At 36.8% G+C, this 26,346-nt stretch overlaps 1 protein-coding gene across 4 annotated transcripts in view; it reads right to left on the bottom strand.

The window, feature by feature from the left end:
• Positions 1-26,346, bottom strand: part of PRORP (protein only RNase P catalytic subunit) — a 123,960-nt gene that overhangs the window by 61,207 nt on the left and 36,407 nt on the right. For 3 of the 4 annotated variants that reach the window (XM_081227812.1, XM_081227810.1, XM_081227811.1), the window contains exon 5: positions 11,259-11,366. The exons of the other annotated variant lie outside the window; for it this stretch is intronic. In XM_081227812.1, coding sequence (XP_081083938.1) covers positions 11,259-11,366 — 108 coding nt within the window. The remainder of the gene's footprint in view (positions 1-11,258; positions 11,367-26,346) is intronic. 4 annotated transcript variants of the gene reach the window in all.

The raw sequence follows: 26,346 nt of genomic DNA, 5'->3' as shown, positions 1-26,346 counted from the left end.
TGCAGGTAATGAAAAAGGAATGTTAGTCTAAGTGCTACATAAAGGTTGGCTCAAGTGCTGTACAAGGGTTCATACCTAACACTTTCTAATCTAGTCATTGTTTCTCCCAAATTACAACATGTTCTGGAGAACTGAATGTTACAAAACCATTTTGCAATACTTAAAATTTTTTTTAAAAAATTCTTATCCCATGTATTTTGGGTAAACATTATTCTCCATTTTTACATTCCAAGTAGATTTTTAAGAAAAGAATCATACACAAACACAAGAATCACTCTCAATAGACAACAAGATGCAAAATATACTATGAATTTCTTGTTTAGATTACATAACCATCAGCCTAATCATGTTCCAGCATTCGTAGCATTTATCAGCCTATAGACATACCCTCACATCTTAAAACAGTATCTGGCATGGAACAGTTGCTCAATAAACAGTAACTGATTCTACATTGTAACTCCCTGCTAAGAAGCTCTAACTGTTCTTCTCAAAATGGAAGCTATATATCAATAATTAACCTGCCAGTTACTCAGAACCCTTCCCTCTTCTCAAAAATAAAAATACAAACCAAAACCTTTCTTCTTCTGAAAAACTGCAACCAAATAAATATTTTTGAAAAGCAGAATACACTTAACACGTGAAAAACATCTACAAGGTGAGTAACAAGTCTTATTTTGCCCAGATTTACTAAAGGTTCAACAGATGAATTAGAAAGGGTCGAGGCTAGTCCTGTCTAAATCTCACTATACTCTAAATTATGTTGGTTTTCCATCTATTGAAGATTGCTTCTTTAAAAGGGAACCCTCCTACTGTTGGTGGGAATATAAATTGGTGCAGTCACTATGGAAAACAGTACAGAGGTTCCTTAAAAAACTGAAAATAGAATTACCATATGATCCAGCAATCCCATTCCTGGGCATACATCTGGAGAAAACTCTAATTTGAAAAGATACATGTACCCCAATGTTCACAGAAGCACTATTTACAATAGCCAAGACATGGAAGCAACCTAGGTGTCCATCGACAGATGAATGGATAAAAAAGATGTGGTACATATATACAGTGGAATACTACTCAGCCACAAAAAAGAATGAAATAATGCCATTTGCAGCAACATGGATGAATCTAGAGATTATCATACTAAGTCAGACAAAGACAAATATCATATGATATCACTCATACATGGAATCTAAAAAATGATACAAATGAACTTATGTACAAAGCAGAAACAGACTCACAGCCATAGAAAACAAACTTATGTTACCAAAGGGGGATGGGGGATAAATTAGGAGCCTGGGATTTGCAAATACAAGCTACTATATATAAAATAGATATACAATAAGGTCCTACTGTACAGCGCAGGGAACTATATTGAATATCTTGTGATAACTTACAATGGAAAAGAATCTGAAAAATAATATATAAATATATAACTGAATAACTTAGCTATATATAGGAAACTAACACAACATCGCAAATCAACTATACTTCCATTTAAAAAAAAAGATTGTTTCTCTAAAAATGCAGACACTAAAATGTAAATAGATAGCTAGTGGGAAGCAACCACATAGCACAAGGAGATCAGCTCAGTGCTTTGTGACCACCTAGAGGGGTGGGATAGGGAGGGTGGGAGGGAGACGCAAGAGGGAGGAGATATGGGGATATATGTATACGTATAGCTGATTCACTTTGTGATACAGCAGAAACACACACCACTGTAAAACAATTTTACTACAATAAAGATGTTTTTAAAAAATGCAGACACTATAAATTCAAGAGCTAAAACTATAAAACTTTAGAAGAAAAGATAGGCATAAATCTTCATGATCCTGGATTAGGTAATGATGGATTGATTGATTGATGCATGCACGCTACACAGAGTGGCATGTGGGATCTTAGGTTCCCAACCAGGGACTGAACCTGAGCCCCCTGCGTGGAAGCACAGAGTCTTAACCACTGGACCACCAGGGAAGTCCCAGGCAATGATTTCTTTAGATAGGACACAAACAACAGGCAAAAAAAAAAAGACAAATTGGACTTCATCAAAATTAAAAACTTTTGTGCTTCAAAGGATACCATCAAGAGACTGGAAAGACAATCCAAATGGGAGAAAATATTTGCAAATCATATATCTGATAAAGCCCTAGTTTTCAGAATACATGAAAAAATTACAACTCAATAAAAAGACAAGTAACACTATTAAAAAAATAAGCAAAGGATTTTAATAGACATTTCTCCAAAGAAGATATATAAATGGCCAATAAGCACATGAAAAATGCTCAACATCATACACCATTAGGAAATGCAAATCAAAACTACAACGAGATACCATTTCATACCTACTAGGATAGCTATAATAAAAAAGACTGGTAATAACAAGTGTTGGTAAGGATGTGGAGAAACTGGAATCTTATATACTGCTGGTGGAAATGTAAAATGGTGCAGCTGCTTTGGCAGTTTGGCAGTTCCTTAAAAGGTTAAACAGAGAACTTCCATATGACCTGGAAATTCCACTGCTTAGGTATATACCCAAGAGAACTGAAAACACGCTCACACAAAACATGTACATGAAGTGTTCACAGTAGCATTATTCTTAATAGCCAAAAAGTGGAAATAATCCAAATCTCCACAAACTAATGAAGAGATAAATAAAATGTGGCATATCCATACAAGGGAACATCATTCAGCAATAAAAAGTAATGAAGTACGAGGACTTCCCTGGTGGTCCAGTGGTTAGGAATCCACCTTCCAATGCAGGGGATGAGGGTTCGATCCCTGGTCGGGGAACTAAGATCCCACATGCTGCAGGGCAATTAAGCCCGTGCGCTCTAGAGCCCGCGTGCTACAGCTAGAGAGAAGTCCATGTGCCTCAGCGAAGATCCTGTGTGCTGCAACTAAGACCCAACACAGCCAAATAAATAAATAAATATTTTTTAAAAAGTAGTGAAGCACTGATTCATGCTACAATATGGATGAAATTTGGAAGCATGCAGAGTGAAAATATGAAATGTCTAGAATAGGCAAATCCATGAAGACAGAAAATAGATTAGTGGTTACCAAGGGTAAGGGGAGAAAGGAATTGAGAGTGACCACTAAAGGGTATGGGGTTACTTTGAGGGGAATGAAAAATATTCTGGAATTTGATAGCAATAATGATTGCAAAACTCTGTAAATACACAGTTGTCCCTTAGTATCCAGTGGGGATTGGTTCCAGAACCCCTGGTAGATACCAAAAGCCATGGATGTTCAAGTCCCTTGTATAAAAATGGCATAGTTGGCCCTCCATATCTGAAGATGCAGAACCAGCAGAGTCAGAGGGCTCACTGTACTAAAACTCACTGAACTGTACACTTTAAAAGGATGAATATTATGGCTTATGAATTATACCTCAATGTAGGTACTAAAGAAATGACACAATACTTGATCAAAACCCTAAACTGTGTCAAAAGTGAAATCTAGTCGGGGACTTTACAATCTCCAGTTCCATTCAGTATATCCTCTAATGGTATTAAGACACCAGAAACTACAAGATGACCATGGATTTAGTAATAACTTTTAAGCAAAAAACAAAAAAAGTTTTCTTTTTCAGTAACAAACAAAATCATATATTAATCATATAGTTCCATGCCGTATTTTTTTTTCAGACTCACAAGTAACATTTAAATAGGAATCTTCATATCTGAGTTAAAGGCTCTTCTGAATTACTTTTGGCCATAGCAGCTCTATGACATGTAACATACATACTACTCTCCTGAGAACCTGTGTTCTTCACCTTTACTTTTGTATCACTTTTAAGACCAACAGCAAAAACAGAGTGAAGAATACTGGGGGTTTACCTGCATTTCATATTTGATTATTGCTTTTTCTTTCAATGAATTATGCCATTCTGCAAAAATCAGTTTTAACAACCTCTCCTCGCTTTAAAATTCTGTACGTTATTCTGAGAAACGTGTCAATTACCACCACCTTTTACTGCATGGTTAGAAAACCCTCAGCAAATATTTAAAGTTAAGATTAAGGTTAAAATTAAACAGCGTGTGGAGCTGCCAATACAACTAACTCAACTGAGGTCACAAGTGGATGAACAGACATAGCTGTGCACAGCTAAATTTGCACATTCCCAGGCAATGACAAACACCAGTAAGTCTCAACTCTACATGGTGACTGGCAAGTTCCTACTGACATGAATTATAAGACATAATCTGATTTCAAAAAAAATTAAAATATAAAAAAGTGCATATGAAAACTGAGAAAATAGGTTCACAACCAGAACTTATTTTTAGCTCCTTAGGTCACTATCACCCCTAAACTGTAGGCTCTGAGATCAAGATGTGTGATCAAGGTGTTACTCCCTAAATAATGAATGTAAAAATGGTCTTTTCTAATTTATGAACTTACAGAGAACAATGCTGGATACATAATTGACCATTAATAGAAAAGGACCAAGAAGAATTTGTCACATATTATATGTAGAGGGTCCATGGAAAAAACATAAATGACCTGTACATTATTCCACAGAAAAAAACCTGGAAACTTCACACAAAGATGAAAAATTCTAGAACTAAGGTTCCTAATCTTTCCTTTGTGTACACTTAAAGGCAACTGTATTAAGAGAGAGAAAATACTAGCAAACAGAATCCAACAGCACATTAAAAGGATCATACACCATGATCAAGTGGGGTTTATTCCAGGAATGCAAGGATTCTTCAATATATACACAAATCAATCAATGTGATAAACTATATTAACAAACTGAAGGAGAAAAACCATATGATCATCTCAATAGATGCAGAAAAAGCTTACAACAAAATTCAACACCCATTTATGATAAAAACCCTCCAGAAAGTAGGCATAGAGGGAACTTACCTCAACATAATAAAGGCCATATATGACAAACTCACAGCCAGCATCGTTCTCAATGGTGAAAAACTGAAACCATTTCCACTAAGATCAAAAACAAACAAGGTTGCCCACTCTCACCACTACTATTCAACATAGTTTTGGAAGTTTTAGCCACAGCAATCAGAGAAGAAAAACAAATAAAAGGAATCCAAATAGGAAAGGAAGTAAAGCTGTCACTGTTTGCAGATGACATGATACTATACATTGAGAATCCTAAAGATGCTACCAGAAAACTACTAGAGCTAATCAATGAATTTGGTAAAGTAGCAGGATACAAAATTAATGCACAGAAATCTCCTGCATTCCTATACACTAATGACGAAAAATCTGAAAGAGAAATTAAGGAAACACTCTCATTTACCATTGCAACAAAAAGAATAAAATACCTAGGAATAAACCTACCTAAGGAGACAAAAGACCTGTATACAGAAAAATATAAGACACCAATGAAAGAAATTAAAGACGATACAAACAGATGGAGAGATATACCATGTTCTTGGATTGAAAGAATCAACATTGTGAAAATGGCTATACTACGCAAAGCAATCTACAGATTCAGTGCAATCCCTATCAAACTACCAATGGCATTATTCACAGAACTAGAACAAAAACTTTCACAATTTGTATGGAAACACAAAAAGACCCTGAATAGCCAAAGCAATCTTGAGAAAGAAAAACGGAGCTGGAGGAATCAGGCTCCCTGACTTCAGACTATACTGCAAAGCTACACTAAACTAGACAGTATGGTACTGACACAAAAACTGAAATACAGATCAATGGAACAGGATGGAAAGCCCAGAGATAAACCCACACACATATGGTCACTTATCTATGATAAAGGAGGCAAGAATGCACAATGGAGAAAAGACAGCCTCTTCAATAAGTGGTGCTGGGAAGACTGGACAGCTACATGGAAAAGAATGAAATTAGAACACTCCCTAACACCATACACAAAAATAAACTCAAAATGGATTAAAGACCTAAATGTAAGGCCAGACACTATAAAACTTAGAGGAAAACATAGGCAGAACACTCTATGACATAAATCACAGCATGATCCTTTTTGACCCACCTCCTAGAGAAATGGAAATAAAAATAAAAATAAACAAATGGGACCTAATGACACTTAAAAGCTTTTGCACAGCAAAGGAAACCATAAACAAGATGAAAAGACAACCCTCAGAATGGGAGAAAATATTTGCAAATGAAGCAACTGACAAAGGATTAATCTCCAAAATTTACAAGCAGCTCATGCAGCTCAATATCTAAAAAACAAACAACCTAATCCAAAAATGGGCAGAAGACCTAAATAGACATTTCTCCAAAGAAGATATACAGATTGCCAACAAACATTATGAAAGGATGCTCAATATCACTAATCATTAGAGAAATGCAAATCAAAACTACATTGAGGTATCACCTCACACCAGTCAGAATGGCCATCGTCAAAAAGTCCGCCAACAATAAATGCTGGAGAGGGTGTGGAGAAAAGGGAACCCTCTTGCACTCTTGGTGGGAATGTAAATTGATACAGCCACTATGGAGAACCGTATGGAGGTTCCTTAAAAAACTAAAAATAGAACTACCATATGACACAGCAATCCCACTACTGGCCATATATCCTGAGAAAACCATAATTCAAAAAGAGTCACGTACCACAATGTTCACTGCAGCTCTATTTACAATAGCCAGGACATGGAAGCAACCTAAGTGTCCGTCAGCAGATGAATGGATAAAGATATGTGGCACATATATATAATGGAATATTATTCAGCCATAAAAAGAAACGAAACTGAGTTATTTGTAGTGAGATGGATGGACCTATAGTCTGTCATAAAGAGTGAAGTCAGAAAGAGAAAAACAAATACCATATGCTAACACATATATATGGAATCTAAAAAAGAAAAAAAAATGGTTCTGAAGAACCTAGGGGCAGGACAGGAATAAAGACACAGACATAGAGAATGGACTTGAGGACGTGGGGAGGGGGAAGGGTTAGCTGGGACAAAGTGAGAGAGTGGCATGGACATATATACACTACCAAATGTAAAACAGAGAGCTAGTGGGAAGCAGCCACATAGCACAGGGATATCAGCTCGGTGCTTTGTGACCAACTAGATGGGTAGGATAGGGAGTGTGGGAGGGAGGGGATTTGGGGATATATGTATACATATAGCTGATTCACTTTGTGACACAGCAGAAACTAACACACCATTGTAAAGCAATTATACTTCAATAGAGATGTTAAAAAAAAAAGAGAGAGAGAAAGAGGACAAATAAGAAGGTCAAGAATATTTCCTTTCTGGGTTATTTTATTAAACTTTGTTTACAAATTTTAGAAATGTTTGATCTAAGAAATCTGGGTTAAAACTGTCCAGTGCTTTTCACGTAGCAGATTCATGGCACAAATGCAACTAAATAGTTGAGGCAATCATGTAATAAGCAACTTTGAAGAAATGTGTTCTATTTGGGCACTTTTATACACTGTTGGTGGGAGTATAAATTGCAACAATCATTTTGGAAAGCAATTTGGCAATATATAGTGAGACCTTTAAAAATATCCTTACCCTTTGACTCAAGAGTTCTATTTCTGGGAATCCATTCTCAGGAAATCATCTGAAACATGCAAAGAGATCTTCTTCCAAGCATTATTTACCATGGTGAAAAATGAGAAAGAATCTAATATGCCCACCAACAGGGAAATGATTAAAAAATTGTGGTAATCCATAAGATAGTTATTTTAGAATATTTACCAAGAATGCCTTTTTACTTTTCCTGATGGCAATTTTTTAAATTTTAAAGTAATATATACTTACTGTAAAGAAACTTTTAAAAACATAAATGAAAAACTAAAATCGTCTTATTATCTTTTTTTTTTTTTTTGCGGTACGCGGGCCTCTCACTGCTGTGGCCTCTCCCATTGCGGAGCACAGGCTCCGGACGCGCAGGCCCAGCAGCCATGGCTCACGGGCCCAGCCGCTCTGCGGCATGTGGGATCCTCCCGGACCGGGGCACGAACCCATGTCCCCTGCATCGGCAGGCAGCCTCTCAACCACTGCGCCACCAGGGAAGCCCCCTCTTATTGTCTTATACTCTATCCCCAACTCCTAAAGTTAACTATTGTTAAGTTTTTATGTGTAATTTCTAGAAATTTTCTAGTCATATACAAAGTTACCTAACAAACATTTATATATGGGTAATCCTTTGGTTTGCTTTTAACACAAGTGGGGCTATATTCAATTTGTTGCTCTTCAACTTTTTTCTTACACTTACTTTGGGTATCATTCCACATCAGTACAAACAGATCTCCCTCATTCATTTAAAATAGATGTTTCAACATATATCAGGTCCTAAATTGACAGATATTTAGGTTGATTACACTTTTCTGCTTACAAACAATGCTATAACTAACATATTTGGACATATAACTTTATATAGTAATGTGAATATATTCATTTCTAAGAGTAGAATTTCAACATTTTAGGCATCCAAAGTTATTGCCAAATCACCCACCAAAAAAACATTGTACTGATACCCTCTTCTCTACCTCTCCAAACCATTCAAAATACTGGATACTACCAACTTTTAAATCTCTGCCAGTCTGGAAGATAAACATTTTAATTTGCATAACTAGAATTATGAATAGGGTTAAGCCACTTTTCTACTGCACGGTTCATCTTTTTCTTATAGACTTATAAGAGACCTTGGTACAGTCATGAAATTAGCCCTTTGTCACATGTGTTGTAAATAATTTTTTTTTCAGTTTGTTTTTATTGTTAAACAATGTTAATAGTATTTTTTACTATCTAGCAAATTTCTCTATTCCTCCCATTAGGGTTCCTGAACTTTATATATGCTTCAAAGGTCCTTCCATCTCAAATATTTTTAAAAAGTACATGACTTCTCCTATTCTTTTTATAATTTCATTTTTACTGAGAGCTTTCAACAACTGTAAATTAAAATATAGATATATAATTATTTACACAGTTGGAGCCCAATTAGGTAAAAAAAAAATAGAAAAATACAGCAAGGAAATAAAACATTGACAGTGATTATTGTTGAATGTTAGGATTATATATGATTTTCTTTTCTGTAACTTCCAAATTTTCTACAATGAACAGGCCTTACTTTTATAATCTTAAGAAAATAACATTTCTTAAAATCAAATTTTAAATTTTTCTTAAGTTTTTGATGGTACTGGTTTCAATTCTCAATCAAGTATTGTTTGAGTACCTCACCTAGAGTCTAACAGTAACACTAAATCTAATACTAAGGCAGAGATTTATATTTTCTTTTAGCTCCATTGACATGGATGACACAACAGGAGAAAATCTTAAACTGCCAAACAGGGGTTAGCTGAAAGCAAGAATTACGGTTCCATTTGGGAAGTTACTTTGAATAGTTATCACAATAATAGTTACACCTATTAAGTACTTAGTATGTGCCAAGTATTCTTCACTACATCTTTAAGAGATGGGTACCATTATTATGCCTATTTTACAGATTGGGAAACTAAGGCACAGATAGGTTAAATAACTTGCTCAAATTATGAAAGCAATTAAACGTGGTAGACTGAATATAAAAAGTCTGGTTCCAGAATGGCCATTCTTAATTTCTAAACTAAAATGCTACTTTAAAGCTATTTAAAATGCTATTAAGTGCTATTCATGTGGCATCTCTGAATCTCCAAGCTGAGATTTCCCACATATAATGCCAGTGCACTACCACACATAACAGTGCTCTGAAAAGCTGGGTAATAGCAATTACTTGTCACATAAACTATGGCTTACATTAAATTATTTTAAGAGTAAAAGCTAAAAGTAGTGGCAGATGCCTATGATTTCCCTGGCCCATCATTTGTTCTCTGCCTCTCTGCCAAAATCTGAAAAAATCTTGAAAAATGTGCACATTTTTCTCCCACAATGCTGGGGGATGTGTTTACTACATCATCTTCAACATGGTACCTGCATAAGTTATTCCCATTTGGGCTATATATTTCTGGCAAGACAATTTTTAGTGCTTTGTGTGAAGCTGAAAGTCAAATAGAAGGTAAACAAATAGGAAACTTCTCATTCTCACAGTTTAGATGGGAATGAACCCTTCTGATTCTGAGCTGTACCATGCATTAGTGATAATAATTTCATGCTTCCTATTCTGGCTTTGCGTTTGTCAATGTTACTGCTTCAAAGGGCCCTTCAGGTACCTAAGAGATAGAAATATTTTCAACTTACTTTTGTGTTTTTTTTTTTTTTTTTTTTTTGTGGTACGCGGGCCTCTCACCGTTGTGGCCTCTCCCGTTGCGAAGCACAGGCTCCAGACGCGCAAGCTCAGTGGCCATGGCTCAAGAGCCCAGCTGCTCCGCGGCATATGGGATCCCCCCGGACTGGGGCACGAACCCGTGTCCCCTGCATCGGCAGGCGGACTCTCAACCACTGCGCCACCAGGGAAGCCCTACTTTTGTGTTTTTTAATAATAAAGGAGTAAAAAGTACATACTTGACCATAAAAATGTAGGCACAAACGTAAAGGAAAGGCATACAAAACATTTTCTATAAATCTACCTTGTCCTTCGTTAGTACCTGTAAGCTTTTTTGAGTATAAATGGTCAAACTGGACTAGTAGCACCTCTGAGAAAAAGCTTTTAAGTTGGCAGTAATTTTTAAGAAATAATAGTTTAACTACAGATGATCGGCCATAGATTGCCAGCAATAAGAGCCACAAGTCTGAAACCCAGGAACTCTCTACAATCAACTTTTGATGTTATGACTGCTTTCTAAGGATTTACTGAACAAAATTGACCTTAATTTTCTAATCTGTAAAAATGGGGATTAAAATACTTGCTCACTAGTGCTATAAAAAATCATGATATTCCTATTAGAAACTACTAGGACACTTAGAAATTGACAGAACAAACAATTTACCTTACAAAAAAAAGAACTGCTTAGGTTAATTTATGAACATAGTATGTTTGGAAAAACACAAATGTGAGTTATGATTAATATCTCTTAATAGTATATGTTGACAAATTTCAAATGGAGGGATGTGATCCACAGGGACAAGATAGAGTAACCCCAAAGAGCAGAGACCTAGGAGAAGGTTAGCTAAAAGTTACACAAAAAGGGCTGAACTGGCCCTTTATTACATAGACTTTTTAATCTCTCACTCTTGCCCTGCCTGTAAGAGCCACTTACTTGCCAGGGATGAAAACACTGAATCTTAGATGACTGGTTGGTCACTTTTGGGAACTTATTTTTAGAGGAAAGTAAAATGGGAAACTAAGAGACCCAAGGAAGATCACAAATGGGTACAATAAATATTTTTGGAGATTTGGAATAACAAAATAAAACTTGTACTTACAACTTGAGATTCACGAGCTTTAGGAAACATTTTGGCAACATTGAGCCCATCAATGACAATATCAAAAGGAGGATGGTATTTTACAAAGTTCTGAAATCTCTTAAGTTCCTAAAAAAGAAAAGTCAGATAAAATATTAATAAGGACCTAGTAAGGTCTTTATCATAAACACACTGCTATGACTTGCATTATTGTTCTGGTAAGTCAAAATATTCATCCCTTAAAAATACACACACACACACACAGATGCTTTCAAAATGAAATCTGAAAAGACCAGCCTAATAGATGCAACTGCATGTAATTATCTGATACATCTTATAATCTCATAGTGTTTTACACTTCACAAAGTACTTCACATGGTATTTCATTTGATCTGTAACCAGTTATCTAGTCTGCTACACTGACACACATGGTAGTCAGATGAGAATAAAATGTCAAAATCTCTATGCCTTGTTCTATAAGCCAAGGAGAAGCGAATCTCAGATATGCCAGTCTATCAGTGCAACCATGTTGAAAAAACAAGACTCTATAACTTGTACTCCTCTCTTGTCATCAAGAGGATTTGGTTACTTATGGCTATTTTGAAGAGTTGAAAATTCATTCATTCATTCAACAAACATTTGTTGAAAGCCTCATTCTATTGAAAATGGGCACTGTTGTTCATGGTGTCCATAAACTGTTAATGTGGCTACCTTGAGAACACAGGTTTTGCTTCCATCACTGTAATTTTATTGCAGTGGTGACAATGAGACATGTAACATATTTTTTGCTAGGTTCATAAGTAAAAATTGGATACAACGAGGTTTTTCAATATTAGAAAAGATGAAGGAATAAATAGCAATGTGCTTGCTATATTTAACTTCTGGGGAAAAAAATTTGTTGAGCACCTACTGTATGCCCAGCAGTTACCAAAGAGACAAAACCCCAACTTAATGGAGCTTGCATTTTAATGGCAGGAGACACACAATAAACAAGTTAATATATTAAATGTCAAATGTAATGAGTGCTATGGGTGGAAGAAAAGGAGGAGAGGGAGTTCCACTCCTGGTAATGACGGAGTAGTCTGTAATGGATTACCAGATAATATAATATTTTCTATATAAAAAGTAACTATTTGAAGGTACTAGAGAATGACCAAAAGCAAGCAGAAATTGGAGGGCACACAACATTTGAAAGAAGGTTTGATGGTTTTAAAGCATGTCTGAAAATTCTTTGACACTCCTCCCCCCTCAAAAGGTAGAGTCTAACTCCCTTCACTTGAATAGAGGCTTTTCTTTGTGACTGCCTTAATGAATGAGTGTGGCAGAAGTGACACTGTGTGACTTCCAAGGCTGGGTATTAAAAGGCAATACAGCTTCCATCTGGCTCTCCCTTTTAGGATGCCTGCTCTTTGAACCCAACCATCATTAAAAACCCAGGCAGAGGTCATGGGTCATGTACAGGAGTTCTACCTGACAGTCGAACTGAGTCCCAGCCAAAAGCCAACATCAACCATCAGATCTATGAGAGTGAGGGAGATTTCAAGATGACCTTAGCCTTCATTTGATTACAACAGTAGAAGGACCAAGCAAAAATCACACAACTCAGTTTAGTCAAACCCTAGAACCATGAGATGATATAATCATAATAATAATAATAGGTGACTGTTTCTGTTTAATGCCACTACATTTGGGGTGGTTTCTTATCTATTTACGGATAACCAGATAATAAGTGAACTGCAGCAGGAGAAATTTGCCTGTATGTGGCTTTTTGCCAGAGGGCACTCTCTAGTCAGCATGGTTGGCAAGGGCAGCTGGAAATCAAGCAGAAAGCCACAGACTGACTGGTTTGAGAAATGAGAAGAGTTGGAGGCTGCCAGAGAGGCTGGGAAGTTACAGAAAGAATGCTAGAAAAGAGGGAACTGCAAAAATCTGTGTATAAATCTGCCCAAATCCTTGGCTAATCCTTGATCTGTACATGCATGGAGGAGACTCCAAGGAGCCCAGCAAAAAAAACAACAGATGAAAGACTTAAAAGACCCGAACAAAGATTTCAATTATTATCTACTGCAAGAGTGGCAGAGTCTGGAGTCTCTAAGTCTAACCAAGTTTAACCATCTGGTAAAGCAGAAAATCTTTGTACAAATCTGCCCAAATCTTTGGCTAACCCTTGATCTGTACATGCGTGGAGGAGACTCCAAGGAGCCCAGCAAAAAAAACAACAGATGAAAGACTTAAAAGACCCGAACAAAGATTTCAATTATTATCTACTGCAAGAGTGGCAGTCTGGGGGCTTCCCTGGTGGCACAGTGGTTGAGAGTCCGCCTGCCGATGCAGGGGACAAGGGTTCGTACCCCGGTCCGGGAAGATCCCACATGCCACAGGGCGGCTGGGCCCGTGAGCCATGGCCGCTGAGCCTGCGCGTCCGGAGCCTGTGCTCCGCAACGGGAGAGGCCACAACAGTGAGAGGCCCGCGTACTGCAAAAAAAAAAAAAAAAAAAGAGTGGCAGAGTCTGAGTCTCTAAGTCTAACCAAGTTTAACCATCTGGTAAAGCAGAAAATCAATAACCTCCAGAGGAAGATAATGGAATCCAGAGCCTTTGCAAGATGCCCCTCACAATGTCCAACATACAACTTAAAAAATAATAAACATGAGAGGAAATAGGAAATGTGACCCATAGTCAAGAGAAAAGAAAGTCAACAGAAATCGATCCAGGTCCAGATGCTGGAGTTAGCAGGCAAGAAATTTAAAGTAGCTACTATAAATAGATTTAAGAATTTAAAGGAAAATATAGTTATAATGAATTGAAAGAAAGGAAAAAACAGAAAATGGAAACTATAAAAATGAACATTCTAGAGCCAAAAAGCACACATGTGGAATAAAATATTCACAGGGTGGACATTACAGCAGATTAGGGATGGGAAAAGTAAGAGTCAGTGAACACAAATGACGGAGCAACAGAAATTATGCAACTGAAGGAAAAAAGATCGAAAGGAAAAGATAAATAAAGCCTTAGTAACCTGTGGAACAATACCAAACAGACCAACATATGTGTCGTTGGAGTCTAAAAGGAGAGGATGGAGAGGAAAGGAGAAAATAGAAAAGGGAATCTGAATAGTGGCCAAAATTTGATGAAAAATATAACTTATCTAAGAAGCAGAGCAAACTCGAAGCAGGATAAATCAAAGATAAATCAAACAAGCAGGAGTGATATATATGACAACAATAGCACAAAAACCAGGAAGTGTTTGGTAAATGGAATTCTACTGCTACAAGGTTCCTACATTTTATGTGAAATGGTATAACCTAAACTCTAAGTGGACTAGGTTAAAGATTAATATTATAATCCCAACTCATATATTTTAAAATAATACAGAAAAGGCATAGATAAAAAGCCAACAGAAGAATTCAATGAAATATTTTAAAAAATTTGATTAACCCAGAAGAACATGAAAGTAGGAACAGAGGAACCAAAAAAAAATTTTTTGGATAAATATAAAACAATAGCAAAATAAAATATTTAAATTCAACCCTATCAAAAATGCTGTTTATAAGAGACATACTTTGTTTGTTTGTTTGTTTGTTTTCGGTATGCGGGCCTCTCCTGTTGTGGCCTCTCCCGTTGCGGAGCACAGGCTCTGGACGCGCAGGCCCAGCGGCTATGGCTCACGGGCCTAGCCGCTCCGCGGCATGTGGCATCTTCCCAGACCGGGGCAGGAACCTGTGTCCCCTGCATCGGCAGGCGGACTCTCAACCACTGTGCCACCAGGGAAGCCCCATACTTTGTTTTTCTTCCAATTTTATTGCAATATAATTGACATACAGTCCCGTATAAGTTTAAGGTGTACAGCATAATGATTTGACTTACATACATTATGAAATGATTACCACAATAACTTTAATGAACATTCATCACCTTAATATACACAAAATTTTTTTAAAAAGAAAAAAAATAATTTTCTCTTGTGACAAGAACTCTTAGGGTTTACTCTCTCTCATTTTTTTTTTTTTTTGCGGTACACGGGCCTCTCACTGTTGTGGCCTCTCCCGTTGTGGAGCACAGGCTCCGGATACGCAGGCTCAGCGGCCATGGCTCACGGGCCCAGCTGCTCCACGGCATGTGGGATCTTCCCGGACTGGGGCACGAACCCGCGTCCCCTGCATCGGCAGGCGGACTCTCAACCACTGCGCCACCAGGGAAGCCCAGGGTTTACTCTCTTAACAACTCTTATATTTGACACACAGCAGGGTTAATTATATATTTATCAGGTTATACATCATATCTCTAGTACTAATTTATCTAAATAACTGGAAGTTTGTGCCTTTGGACTAACTTCATCCAATTTGCTCTTCCCCCACTCCCTGCCTCTGATAACCACAAATCTGATCTCTTTTTCTGTGAATTTGTTTGCTTGTTTGTTTTTGAAGTACAGTTGAACTACAACTGTATGTTAGTTCCTCATGCACAACATAGCAATTTGATATTTCTATATGTTTCAAAATTATCACCAAGGTAAGTCTAGTTACTATCTGTCACCATAGAAACATGTTACAATATTACTGACTACATTCCCCACACTGTACTTTTAATACCCGTGACTCATTTATTTGGTAACCGGGAAGTCTGTACTTCTTAATCTCCCTCAACCTATTCCTCTCAGCCCCCACACTCATCCCCTCTAGCAACCACCTGTTTGTTCTCTGTATCTATGACTCTGTTTCTATTTTGTTATGTTTGTTCATTTGTTTTGTTTGTTAGATTCCATATAAAAGTGAAATATTAGAGTATTTGTCTTTCTGTCTGACTCATGTCACTTAGCATAATACCCTTTAGGTACATCCATGTTGTTGCAAATGAAAAATTTTCATTCTTTTTTATGACTAATATTCTGTTGTGATATATACATATATATATATGCATGCATGCCACATCTTCTTTATCTATTCATCTGTTGATGGGCACTTAGGTTGCTTCCATGTCTTGGCAATTGTAAATAATGCTGCAGTGAACAATGGTGTGCATATATCATTTCAAATTAGTGTTTTCATTTTCTTTGGTTAAATACCCAGGAGTTGAAATGCTGGATCATATTGTAGTTCTAGTTTTAGGTTTTGAGGAACTTCCATACTGTTTTCTATAGTGGCTGCACCAATTCACATTCCCACAAACAGTGTAGAAGGGTTCACTTTTCTCCACATACTCACTAGCTCTTGTTATTTGTTATCTTTTCGATAATAACCATTCCAGCAGGTGCGAGGTGATATCTTATTGTGGTTTTTGTTTTCAATTCCCTGGTGATAGTGATGTTGAGTATCTTTTCATGTGCCTGTTGGCCATCTGTATGTCTTCTTTAGCAAAACATCTATTCAGGTCCTCTGCCCACTTTTTAATTGGGTTGTTTGTTTTTTTAATGTTAACGTGTATGAGTTCTTGTATATTTTGGATATTAACCCCTTATCTAATATATCGTTTGCAAGTATCTTCTCCCATTCAGTAGGCAGCATTTTCATTAAGTCATCAGTTTCCTTTGCTGTGCAAAAGCTTTTTAGTTTGATGTAGTCCCATTTGTTTAAAATATGTAAATTCAACCCTATCAAAAATGCCGTTTATAAGAGATGTACTTTAAATATAAAGATATGGATAAGCTGAAAGTGAAAAGTGGGAAGAAAATACGTATCATGCATCAGTATGCTTAAGAAAGTCGGAGTGGCAACACTAATTTTAGACAAAATAGATTTTAAGAAAACAAGTATTACAAAAAATAAAAAGGTACACTTTGTAATGAAAACAAAATCAATATATGGGGAAATCATATTCATAAATAAGAACAGAGCTTCGAAATACATGAAGCAAAACTTCACAGAAGTGAAAGGAGGAACATAAATGTCTATAATCATAGATGGCAATTTCAACTTTTCTCTCCATAACTGATAGAACACGTAGATAAAAATCAGCAAGGAAAGAGAAGACCTAAACTACTATTAACCACTTTGACTTGATTGATATCTAAAGGACAATATATCCAACAATGGCAGAATATTTCTTCCTTTTAAGTACACATGGAACACCAAGACAAACCACAGCTCTAGGCCATAAAATGAGTCTCAATACATTTAGAAATATTAAAATCTGAAAGAGTATGTTTGCTGATTACTCTAACATACACACACACACACACACACACACACACACAAAAGTGGACCCTTGTACACTGTTGGTGGGAATGTAAATTGGTGCAACGACTACAGAAAGCCAACAGCAGTACGATATTTAGAAAAGTTCCAAGTATTCCTGAATAATACTTCTAAATAACCCATGGGTTAAAAGAAATTTACACAGGAAATTAGAAAATATTTTGAATTAAGTGACAGTAAAATATTAAATATCAAAATTCATGCCTGCATTAGAGCAATACTTAGCTTTAAATGATTACATGAAAAGAAGAAAGCTCTAAAATCACTGATCCAAGTTTTCACTTTAAGCTAGAAAAAGAAGAGCAAATAAATTTCAAGAAAGTAATAATAATAATAATAAAGAGTCGAATCAGAGAAACAGAAAAGTAAGAAAACTAATAAGGGAAAAAGTTGGAGAAAAAAATGAACCCCCATCTCTACCTCACATCACACTCAAAAATTATTTTGTTATAGATAAGTCTAAACCCAAAAGCCAAAACTATGAAATCTAAACCTAAGAGCCAAACCTAGAAGAAAAGAGAATTCTGTATAACATCAGGATAGACAAAAATTTCTTGGGTAACACAGTCATCACCAATATTCACACAGTGCGCCTCCTGATATGATGCCTCTGACAAGGATACAACAGCATTTTTGTGATATTCTTGCCAAAAACGCATAGCCTGAATCTAATCATAAGGAAATATCAGGTGAACCCAAATGGAGACATTCTACAAAACACTAGGTCTATAGTTTAAAAAAAAAAATCAAGGTCCAAGAAAGACAAAGAAAACTGGGATTTTTGTTGCAGATGAAAAGAGACCAAAGAAACAGGACAACAAAACCCAATGTGTAATCCTGGATTTGATCTGGGGGAAGGAGAAACTTACAAAGGACATTATTGTGACAAGTGACAATTGTGACTGAGTATCAACTGCGGATTAGATAATATCATTGTAGCAAAATTACAAAGAGGAAGAACCCCCTTTAGGCCAATAAGCACATGATCAGACACTCAACATTATTAGTCATCAGGGAAATGCAAATTTAAAACCACTGAGAAATCATTATCCACACACCAGAATGACTAAAATTTAAAAGACTGATCATAATAAGTATGTGGAGCAACTGGAACGTTTAAATATTGCTAATGGGATGCAAAATGCAACCGCACTATGGAAAACAATTGGGCAGTTTCTTATAAGGTTAAGCATACATTTATCCTATATATCAAGAATTCCACCTTTAGGTATTGAAAGAAGAGAAATGAAAACATGCATCCACACAGAGACTTGTATGTGAATGTTAATAATGGCTTTATTTGTAATTGTCCCAAACTGGAAACAATTCAAGTGTCCATCAACTGGTGAATGAATGGGAAAAAATGTGGTATATCCAGACAATGTTATACTATTCATCAATAAAAAGAAACTACTAAAACACACAAACACATGAATGGATTTCAAAAGTATTATGCTAAATAAAAAAAACGGCAGACATAAAAGGCTAATACATACTGTATGATTTCATTTATATGAAATTTAAGGCAAAACTATACCAACGGAAAGCAGATTAATGGTTCCAGGAAGGAGGGAGAGGGAACTGACTGCAATGAATACAAGGGCACTTGGTCCCATATCTTGATTATAGAGGTTATGACACAACTGCATGTATTTGTCAAAACTCACTGAATTGTATACTGGCAAATCTTATTATATGTAAATTATACCTTAATAAAGCTGATTAAAAAACAAAAGGAAGAAAATCCTAGTAGTAATAAATATTTCACCTTTAAGATAACCATTGGTCCATATGCATACTTTCATATGTCACTTGACTTCTTTAGCTTTTCTATCCCTGCCGACTACAGTTGTGTGGGACCATACTCTTTCCCTTCTACTCAGCAAAACACTTTGTTTTAAAATTTCTCTGCTCAAATATATTTCCTATACAATGTTTAGAAAGTTCCAATTAATATCAAAACTAACTAAATATTAGTTGGAATGGGAATACTATTTTCTATAAATGGAAATAAAACTATCAAGGAAATTTAAATAGTTCACATACAACATGACCATTTCTTGTTTCAGTTTGAACGAACCAAGGAAAACAAGTGCATTAAATTTCTAAAATTCAGGTTTCACTAATAATTAACATTAAAAGAATTTCCCATTATACTTCTAATTTATCATCTTGGTGCTGCTCTTGGTACTCATTATATTCACTTCAGGAGTAATGACAAACTAAGGTAGTTCAGTATTACTGGAAAAATGGACATCTGTAAAAATGAAGAGTTAAACTAAACAGATAACTTATAAAATCCCCTTCCAGTTCTGATATTCTATGTTAACCACTCTTGGAAATCCCTTAAAACCACAGAATGGAAGAGGGTATACTGGAGAAGTTTTGTTTCAAAGGTGAGTCTCAGGAACCTCTGTGCAATCACAGGATGTATAAAATATAATCTCATCCAAAGATTCTCCTCCCAATCCATGTCTTCTAATAGACAAACAGAAAAATCCAAGAGGTTGGGTTGTTGTTGTTTTTTCCCCATTACTTAAAGCTCTGCTTAGTAAATATGTTACTAGTCAGGGAGTAATACTTTGACTACTTTGTAATACTTCCAGTGGGTCCCCAAGATGCTCACTTTCTGAACAAATTTATGTCACTGTACACAAAAGCCCTTGAAAAGACCACGCTGAGAAGGCGTGAAAAAGAAAGAGTTGACCTACTGAGACAGCACACTAACTATGGCATAGGGCAATACAAATATGCAGGCTTAGCTGTTTTAATGGATGATAAACTTAAGCAAAGAACAATTATTTCTTTCTAGGGCTACTGCCAGAGTTGTACTTGATTGCAGACTGGCTTATGATCTGGGGTATGAAAATCCACCAACCTTTTGATCATTTGTTCCTTGGCTATTAATAAAAGAAGTTTTAATTTAAAAAATAATTTTATGGAGACATAATTCATATACCACACACTTCACTAGTTTGAAATGTACAATTCACAGACTGTGCCACATCACCACCATCTAATTTTCAAATATTCTGTCCCTCCTAGAAAAACTCCTGGAATTCCCTGGAGGTCCAGTGGTTAGTACTCTCTGCACTTTCACTGCCGAGGGCCCAGGTTTAACCCCTGGTTGGGGAGCTAAGATCCTGCAAGCCATGCAGCATGGACAGAAAAAAAGAAACAACTCCATTCTCATTAGCAGTCAATTCCTCATTCCCCCACCTACCACACAGCAACCACTAATTAATCTACTTTGTTTCTATAGATTTACCTATTCTGGACATTTCAGATAAACTGAATCGTACAAATATGTGGTATTCTATGACTGACTTCGTTCATTCAGCATATTTTCTTTCTTTTTAAAAAAATATTTATTTATGTATTTATTTGGTTGCGCTGGGTCTTAGTTGCAGCACGCAGGCTCCTTAGTTGTGGCATGAGAACTCTTAGTTGTGGCATGTGTGTGGGATCTAGTTCCCTGACCAGGGATAGAACCCGGGTTCCCTGCATTGGGAGCGTGGAGTCTTATCCACTGCGCCACCAGGGAAGTTCCCTCAGCATAATATTTTCAAGGTTTAATCATGTTCAGCATGTATCAGTACTTCATTCTTTTTTATTGCCAAGTAATATTTCACTGTATGGATATGCCATATTTTATTTACTTATTCATTAATGGATGAACATTTGGGTTATTTCCACCTTGGAGCTATTATGAAAAATGCTGCTATGAACATTTGTGTACAAGTTCTGCATGGATGTATGTTTTCATTTCTCTTGGGTATATATATCTAGGAATGAAACTGTCAAGTTACCAAATGTGGTAATTCTGTTTAACTCATTGAGGAACTGCCAGACTGTTTTCCAAAGTAGCTGCACCATTTTACATTCCCAACTGCAATGTATGAAGGTTCCAATTTCTCCACATCCTCAACCAAAACTGGTTATTGTATGTCTTTTTTTTTTTTTTTTTCTTTTTGCAGTATGCGGGCCTCTCACTGTTGTGGCCTCTCCCGTTGCAGAGCACAGGCTCCGGATGCGCAGGCCCAGCGGCCATGGCTCACGGGCCCAGCCGCTCCGCGGCATATGGGATCCTCCCAGACCGGGGCACGAACCCGTATCCCCTGCATCGGCAGGCGGACTCTCAACCACTGCGCCACCAGGGAGGCCCTGTATGTCTTTTTTATTATAGTCATGCTTGTGGGTGTGAAGAGGTATCTCCCTGCAGTTTTGATGTACATTTCCCTAATGACTAATGATGTTGAGCATCTTTTCATGTGCTCACTGGTCTAAAGGGAGTGCTTCATTTTTGTAACATACAGGTTTTATAAATTCAACACATATCTCCTTCAATAATTGTCACAACTTCAATCGTCTTAACTCATTTTATACTTTTAAGTTTAAATCTGAGAAGTTTAACTGCATAGGAATTATAAAAACTGTACAAAAGAAGTTGTAAACTCAGATGACTACAGGGACCAGGCAGGTGATATAAACAGGTAAAACAGGCCAAGTCTAAGAAAACATAAGAGCAAGCAAAATGATAATTAGCAAATACTCATATCTCATTGTCCAAGATTCGACAGAAGGAGGTGATGGCTATGACCAAACTGGAGAATGGAGGTCCCTTATAAAGGGAATAGCCCAGTGCTTGGTACAGATAATTGTTGCCACACAAATATAAAGACCCAGGGTTAGCAAAAATAAAGACCCAGGGTTAGCAGATTTGATTTTCGAAAGAAAATTTAAAATCTGGCATTTTGAAACGTGAAATAACTTTTTAAAAGAGTAAAACACAAAGATGCTCAAACAAAAAAACTAATATGGGCTAGATCTCACCCTTAGGCCACAAATTCATAATACATTCACTTGATCAGTGAGTCAACAGATTTTCATTAAGTACCAAATGTATGTGAAAAATAATGTTCTTATTCCTAGGAACAGAAAAGTGAAAACACTTCCTGCCCTCAAGGAATTTATATTAGCCAAGGAAACAAGCAATACCAAGGTAACAAATACTTAATTTCATTTAGAGAAAAGTGCCTTGAAGAAAAATTAAGCCAGGCAGGGTATTAGCATCACCTTCCCTAGTCCCTCTCTATTTTAGATTTGGTGAAGGCCTTTCTAATGAGGTGACTTTTGAACAAAGACCTGAATGAAGTGAGGGAGTAAACCATGCTCCCTCTGGGGGAAGTGCCCTCTAGGCAGAGGAAAGAACCATGAAGGCCCTTAAGAAACACCAAAGACGGCTTCCCTGGTGGCACAGTGGTTAAGAATCTGCCTGCCAATGCAGGGGACAGAGGTTCAAGCCCTGAGCCGGGAAGATCCCACATGCCGCAGAGCAATTAAGCCTGTGTGCCACAACTACTGAGCTTGCGCTCTAGAACCCACGAGCCACAACTACTGAGCCCGCATGCCACAACTACTGAGGCCCATGCTCTTAGAGCCTGTGCTCCGTAACAAGAGAAGCCCCCGCAATGAGAAGCCCGTGCTCTGCAACGAAGAGTAGCCCCCGCTTGCCGCAACTAGAGAAAGCCCGCGCACAGCAACGAAGACCCAACACAGCCAAAAATAAATAAATAAATTTATTTTAAAAAAAAAGAAACACTAAAGAGCTTGGCCTGTTTGAGGATTAACAACTAGGCAATTTGTAAACTCAAAGAATAAGTATAAAGTCTTTATGTAATTATAGTTTGAGCTTAAATTAAAAAAAACCTCTTGCTTATTGCTACAACGTGGAAAAGAGTAAATAAATGTAAAAACAATTCTAAAACAGCTAATCAAAAGTTTAAATTCTTTATCTTATCGGCCAGCAGTCCCCAGCCTTTCTGGCACCAGGGACTGGTTTCATGGAGGACAACTTTCCCACGGATGGGGGGTGGGGGAATGGAGGGATGGTTCAGGCAGTAATGGGAGTGATGGGGAGCAGCAGATGAAGCTTCACATGCTTGCCCACCGCTCACCTCCTGCTGTGCGGCCTAGTTCCTAACAGGGATCCGTGGCCCAGGGGTTGCAGACCCCTGTCTTATCCAACCTTTTATTAGAAACAATGAAGTAGAACTGATATTTGTTGATTTGTGGTTGTTACCTAATCACAAATGAGTAGCAGAAAGATCCAAAGATGAATAGCAAGAAAGAGATATAAAAGAATGGCCCTTATACACTACACTTGATACTTGAGATCTAGAATGGAGGTGACTCCAGCTCCTGCCATCAAAAAGCTGCCTTCATAATTATAAATAACTCTCACGACATACATGGCAGTATAACTTGACTCTTCTATTTATTATTTCTTCTACACTATGGATGAGAAAACAAACAGGTTAAGCAACGGATTTTTCTCAACAAATGATATGCAAAGAGACAATAACTTCTTTTTTAGCTTTCCACTTAGAAGAGCTTAAATTTTTTCAAATTTTGGGGATGATGATCTATATGTTTATGACAGTTTACTTCTATTCTGAGACTTTGATACAAATTTCACAAGGAAATTAAAAACATATCTCTCTCATTTATTTTGTTTAATTTCCTACTCTAGAATAGCAACTAAGGGCAACCAGGAGGACTACAATAACATATACTCAAAACTGTATTTCATAAAAGAAGCAGTGATCTTAACATGTCAATTATATCCAATGTACTGAAACATCAGATAATATTTTCCAAAGATTAGAAGAAACGGAATATCAAAACAACTGGCTTTAGTCACAGTGGATATGGAAAAACAGGGGAATACCAGTTATTTTGGTTAGAAGCACTGTTCTAAACATGGGAACAATAGTAAAAAAATGTATCTTTGCATCAAATGGCCAAATTTCTTCATGTGCCTTCTTTAGACCATGGGATCCAAATAAATCCTCAATAGAAAGAACACTAGCATGACTGCCTTAACTTAGCCTGGGAAAAAGGAAGTCACAGGTCTGGAAAATGTCACTGCAACCTCATAACTAATAATTTTAGAAAGTTTATACTCATTTAATAGCAAGTTATATTTTAGATGTTTTTTTCATTCAGTAATTATAATTACTATCACGAAGAATCCTATTTAAAAATACTTATAATTTTACGTGAATTTTCTGATTCCAGTAAGATGAAAAAACAAACAAAAAACCCTTCTTCCTGGGAATATCTAAAAAGGATGGATAAAATATGACAAAAATACTTAATACACAGTGAACTTTTAAGAAAGGAAGTGAAATAAATCTCTAATTGCCAGAGATGAAGAGAGATCTGAAAATCAGAATGGTAAGGATAAGAGGTGATGTTAATGTTGTCCAGGAAGGAAGCAAAAAATAGAAATGGACTGGGTATCAGCAAACAGGGGCTTGGCTTTTGATATCCCCAGGGGAACTGGAGACCTATCAAACCTTGGGCCCAAATGAGAGGGGAAACTGGAAGTGAACTCCACAGTAAAAGAAGAACCTTTACAAATGAGCACATTGATGTCCAAACATAATACACCAGCTTCTCTATCTCTACTAGGGGTCTAAGTAGGAAAAAAAAATCTCTTAATAGAAACTCTAGGAATTCCTTGGTGGTCCAGTGGTTAGGACTCCATACTTCCACTGCAGGGGGCATGGGTTCGGTCCTCTGTCGGGGAACTAAGATTTCACATGCTGTGTGGTGCAGCCAAAAATATAATAAGAAGAAGAAAAGAAAAGAAAGAAATAGAAACTCCAGGCTTGTATTTTAAGTAAGTGTGAAGCACAAATTTAGATAAACTATATGACACAAATCATCACGTTCCACTGAAAAATTACGTAAAAACTGGTTCTGGTCCAGTAATATCTCTTGGACATTTGGCAGAAGCAAGCACAAAACTTCTCTGGAGAGACACTATCAACAATCCAGACAACAAAAGAATTCTCATAGAAAAAGCAAGCCCCTCTAAAACTGACCTCACCAATTAAAAATTGTAAAACACAGAGTAAATAATCCACCATGTGTGAGAGTCCTCTGACACAACAGAAGGATTAGAGTCCAAAGAACTCAGGATAAAAGATAACAGAAAAATCTAAGAGAAAATATAAAATAAGTACATAAAAATAACTAAAACATAAAAGAAGAATCTGAACTTAAGAAAATACAGAGATCATGAAAAAATGAAGAGAAAAATTTCAAAGAGAAGTTCTAAAATTAAAATTCCAAAATAAATGGAATTAAATGGACATAAGCCCAAATGTCCATGAGCTGGTGAATAAATAAATTGTGGTATATTCATCCACTGGAATACTACTCATCAATGAAAAGGAACTACTGATACATGTAACAACATGAACTCAAAAACATTATGTTTAGGGCTTCCCTGGTGGCGCAGTGGTTGAGAATCTGCCTGCCAGTGCAGGGGACACGGGTTCGAGCCCTGGTCTGGGAAGATCCCACATGCCGTGGAGCAACTAGGCCCGTGAGCCACAACTACTGAGCCTGCACATCTGGAGCCCTTGCTCCGCAACAAGAGAGGCCGCGATAGTGAGAGGCCCGTGCACCGCGATGAAGAGTGGCCCCCGCTTGCCACAATTAGAGATAGCCCCCTCACAGAAACGAAGACCCAACACAGCCAAAAATAAATAAATAAGTAAATAAATAAAATTTTGTGGGCATACAAAAAAAAACATTATGTTTAAAACTAAATCTAATATATTACAAAAACAAAGATTATGTTAAGTGAAAGATAAACCAAAAAAATTACAGATTATATGATTCCATTTATACAAAATTTTTAATAAAGGCAAAACTACAGAGACAGAGAGCAGGTCAGTGGTGACTGGAGTTGGGAGTAGGAGTAGGGACTGACCTCAAAGGGACATGATGAAACTTTTTGGGGTGATAGAGCTATTCTAAAACTGAATTGTGGTGATGGTCAGACAAGTGATAGATTTAGTCAGTCACTGAACTGTATACCTAAAATGGGTCAATTTTATG

The sequence above is a fragment of the Mesoplodon bidens genome (assembly GCF_964165515.1).
Source record: "Mesoplodon bidens genome assembly, chromosome: 3".
NCBI lineage: Eukaryota > Metazoa > Chordata > Mammalia > Artiodactyla > Ziphiidae > Mesoplodon > Mesoplodon bidens.
Note: the sequence above shows the minus strand (reverse complement) of the source record. Positions and strands in the feature narration are given on the sequence as shown.